Source organism: Rhinopithecus bieti, unplaced genomic scaffold, assembly GCF_001698545.2.
Source record: "Rhinopithecus bieti isolate Rb0 unplaced genomic scaffold, ASM169854v2 scaffold_19840, whole genome shotgun sequence".
NCBI classification, from domain to species: Eukaryota; Metazoa; Chordata; class Mammalia; order Primates; family Cercopithecidae; genus Rhinopithecus; species Rhinopithecus bieti.
Window position 1 is genome coordinate 797,436 of NW_016809771.1, and position 3,735 is coordinate 801,170.

The 3,735-nt window shown below is 40.7% G+C and overlaps 1 protein-coding gene across 1 annotated transcript in view; it reads right to left on the reverse strand.

Moving 5' to 3' along the window:
- Positions 1 to 3,735, reverse strand: part of CFI (complement factor I) — a 57,937-nt gene that overhangs the window by 17,737 nt on the left and 36,465 nt on the right. The window contains exons 4-6 of the mRNA XM_017890411.1: positions 2,026 to 2,201; positions 1,037 to 1,150; positions 785 to 895 (exon numbers count right to left, since the gene is read on the reverse strand). Of these exons, the coding sequence (XP_017745900.1) occupies positions 785 to 895; positions 1,037 to 1,150; positions 2,026 to 2,201 (401 nt within the window). The remainder of the gene's footprint in view (positions 1 to 784; positions 896 to 1,036; positions 1,151 to 2,025; positions 2,202 to 3,735) is intronic.

Below are 3,735 nucleotides of genomic sequence, written 5' to 3' on the forward strand. Positions count from 1 at the left end.
AGATAATTTATATATATATATATATATATATATATATAGTGCTTTTATCATTGGAGATGCATATAAGTGATGTGATATGATATCTAAAATTTACTTTAAAATACTCCAACAGGCCAAGTGCAGTCGCTCACGCCTGTAACCCCAGCACTTTGGGAGGCTGAGGCAGGCAGATCATCTGAGGTCAGGAGTTTGAGACCAGCCTGGCCAACATGGTGAAACCCTGCTCTACTAAAATACAAAAATTAGCCAGGCGTGGTGGCAGGTGCCTGTAATCCCAGCTACTTGGGAGGCTGAGGCAGGAAAATCGCTTGAACCCAGCAGGTTGAGGTTGCAGTGAGGCAAGATTGTGCCGCAGCACTCCAGCCTGGGCAACAGAGCAAGACTCCACCTCAAAAAAAGTAATAATAAATAAAATAATAAAATAAAATAAAATACTCCAACAAACATACATACAAACAAACAAATTGGAAGAGAGATAAACAAGATGGGCAAACTATCAATAACTTGTAGGTGGAAAATGGGTACTTAGGGGTTGGTTCTAATGGTCTATTTTTTGTATGTGCAGTGAGAACGTCTTTTAATAGAAAGTTCTGCAATAACAAGTAGATATTTAGTGGATGAAAATATGGGGAGATGAACATTCCATAGTTCTGCAAATGCCCACTCAGTGTTCCTACTGCTACACCCATCTATGGTCCCTTTAAGATTATACTTTATCTATAAGAAAAGTTTCAGAATCCCTGGATTCAATAATGAAAAAAGTCACTCCAAGACTTTAAATTACCTTCACAGCCAACTTCATCTTCCCCTGTAATGCAGTCCACCTCACCGTTGCATCGATACTGGCTTGGAATGCAAACATCCGATTTACAATGGAAGCTTCTGTCATGGCATGCTGTGCAAACATAAGTAGGAGAGGTTTTTTCCTTCCTTAAAATTGAATGAGGCACAATCTGAAATTCAATAGTAAAGTTGTTTTTCCTCTTTTAGTCAGAAAAACGAATGTAGAGGATTTAGAGGCTAGATTTATGTCTACCTTTACAACACAGTTCATCACTTTGGTCTCCACAATCATTGATACCATCACAGGCCTTCGTCTGAGAAATGTATTTCCCATTCACACACTGAAAGGAGTCATTCGTTGGAGGATCTGTAAAGCAGGAATTATCTTCGTGAAATTTATTTATGGAGTGGTGGCATGACATCCTTATCAGATTTTTGGGATAACTGAGTCATTAAGAGAAAGTTAAACTTCAAAAAAATGTATAAAATGTATTAGTGTTATCAACATAGTATATATGACTCATACAGAAAATGTCAAAGCTGGCTTATGGAGGCTCTTTTATTATCTCTGAAAGTCAGTATTTATTGTGAAAATCTGTATTTGCTGAGATGGGGAGGAATGAAGAGTACATGCTGACACTGACAAACACTGGTTTCCACCCATTTCTTTCATGCTGCTACAAGCATCCTCACCCCTACTCCCAAGATTTGCTTGGGCAGTGCCATTTGTTTACATTTTGATGGTACTTGTTTTTAGCACTGAAAAGGGATGGGTATAGGTTTGGTCTTTAAAACTACACATATGACTAAAATATTCCAGTGTCATGAAGGAGGAGAAAAGTGGCAATGACTGCCTGAAAACTGAGGCACCAATGTGGTCACTTAAAGGTTTTAAATAAATTCATATATGCTGGCCCTTTTAAAGGAGATGCTGAGGTTTCTTCTTATGTTTGATTGACTTGTGCTTGCTATAGTAACTTTAATCCAGATGATCAAACGAAGCAAGAGGAGTCAGGTAACTTTGCTTCCCATTTATGAACCTGTAGAGAGGCAATGTTTGAATGGCAAATGGTACAATAGGGGAAAGGCACCAATTTAGGCTCTAAAGCCCAAAACTTGATATAATCTATATTATTGCCTCTGTGACTGGCAACTAGGCATCAATCATTTATTTACTATAGGCTTGGTGTAAAATAAACAACCTTCAAGGAAGGGAAAATAACTGGCAAATACTCCACCAACCTGCTTTCTGTGTGTAACACACCACATCAGCTAAATCCTGGTAACCCATAGTTCTTCTCTTAGTAAAAGTACATTCAGCCAAGCTGGTCTCTAATCCTCGGCAATGTACATGTAGACATTCAGTGGAACTTATAGAGAGATCAGACAACTTAAACCTTCTTTCACTATCAGCACCTCTGCAAATAGAACAAAGAAAACATTATGGTAGAATAACTGCACTTGGCATGTATAACCCTACTGTAGCAGGTAAGAAACTAGAGTAATGTCTTCTCATTCTCTATATAGGAGTTACAGATTGGGTAAGATACTGAAACTCTGAGCCTCAATACCTTCATCTATAAAAGGGAATATAAGTACCTCACTGGATTTTGTAAAGATTAACTAAAACTTGGCTGGGGGTGGTGGCTTACACCTGTAATCCCAGCACTTTGGGAGGCCAAAGAGGGTGGATTACCTAGGTCAAGAGTTTGAGACCAGCCTGGTCAACATGGTGAAACTCCCATCTCTACCAAAAATACAAAAATCAGCTGGGTGTGGTGGCCCACACCCATAGTCTCAGCTACTCAGGAAGCTGAGGCAGGAGACTCACTGGAACCCAGGAGGTAGAGGTTGCAGAGAGCTGAGATCACGCCACTGCACTCCAGCCTGGGCAACAGAGCGAGACTCTGTCTCAAAAAAAAAAGATTTTCCATCTTTTCCTTTCGGTAATCTCTCTGCCTGCCCCATGCTGTAAACTTTAGCTGGTTGGTTCAATTATTGCCTAAGACTTGGGAGGTTAGGTTAGTTTAATTCCCATAGGTCAATTTTGCTTTTACAGTAAGCTACATCTTCACTTCAGCCTTGACAGTATTAAGGTGCTATTTTGGCATCTGTGTGCCATTGCTTGGACTTCTCAATTTGTTCAGAATTTGTGAGAAGAGACTGCCTCAGTGACGTATCATCCTAGAGATGATTTACAGTTAACTATTCTTCTAGGACATTCAATAGTTCTTTGCTTCTCTCTAGAAGTAAATGGGGAAAATAGGTTAAAAATAAAAAATTGAGCAAAGATGCATCAGGTACATGGAAACAAAAATATAACAGTAATGACAATATAAATATTAGACTAACTAGGATAAAAGGCAAAAGTAAAACAAGGTGAAGCCAGGATGTGTAATTATTTCAGACCATGAGGCTGTGCCATGAGAACAAACAAGAGCCATTTGAGGCAAACTTATAGGTTAATAATCTGAAAAACGTACCAACCTAAAAATATCTAAAAATACTATATAAGAGGGCACGCCCAAGATGGCAGAATAGGAGCAGCTCCAGCCTCCAGTTCCCAGCATGAGTGACAGAGAAGACGAGTGATTTATGCATTTTCAACTGAGGTACCGGGTTCATCTCACTGGGGAGTGCCAGGTCAGCTGGTGCAGCCCGACCAGTGAGAACTGAAGCAGGGCAAGGCGTCACCTCACCTGGGAAGTGCAAGGGGGAAGGGAATCCCTTTTCCTAGCCAAGGGAAACTGAGACAGACAACAACTGGAAAATCGGGTAACTCCCACCCTAATACTGCACTTTACCAAGGGTCTTAGCAAATGGCACACCAGGAGATTATATCCCACACCTGACCCAGAGGGTCCCATGCCCATGAAGTCTCCCTCATTGCTAGCACAGCAGTCTGAGATCTAACTGCAAAGTGGCAGTGAGGCTGGGGGTGGGGCGCCCGAC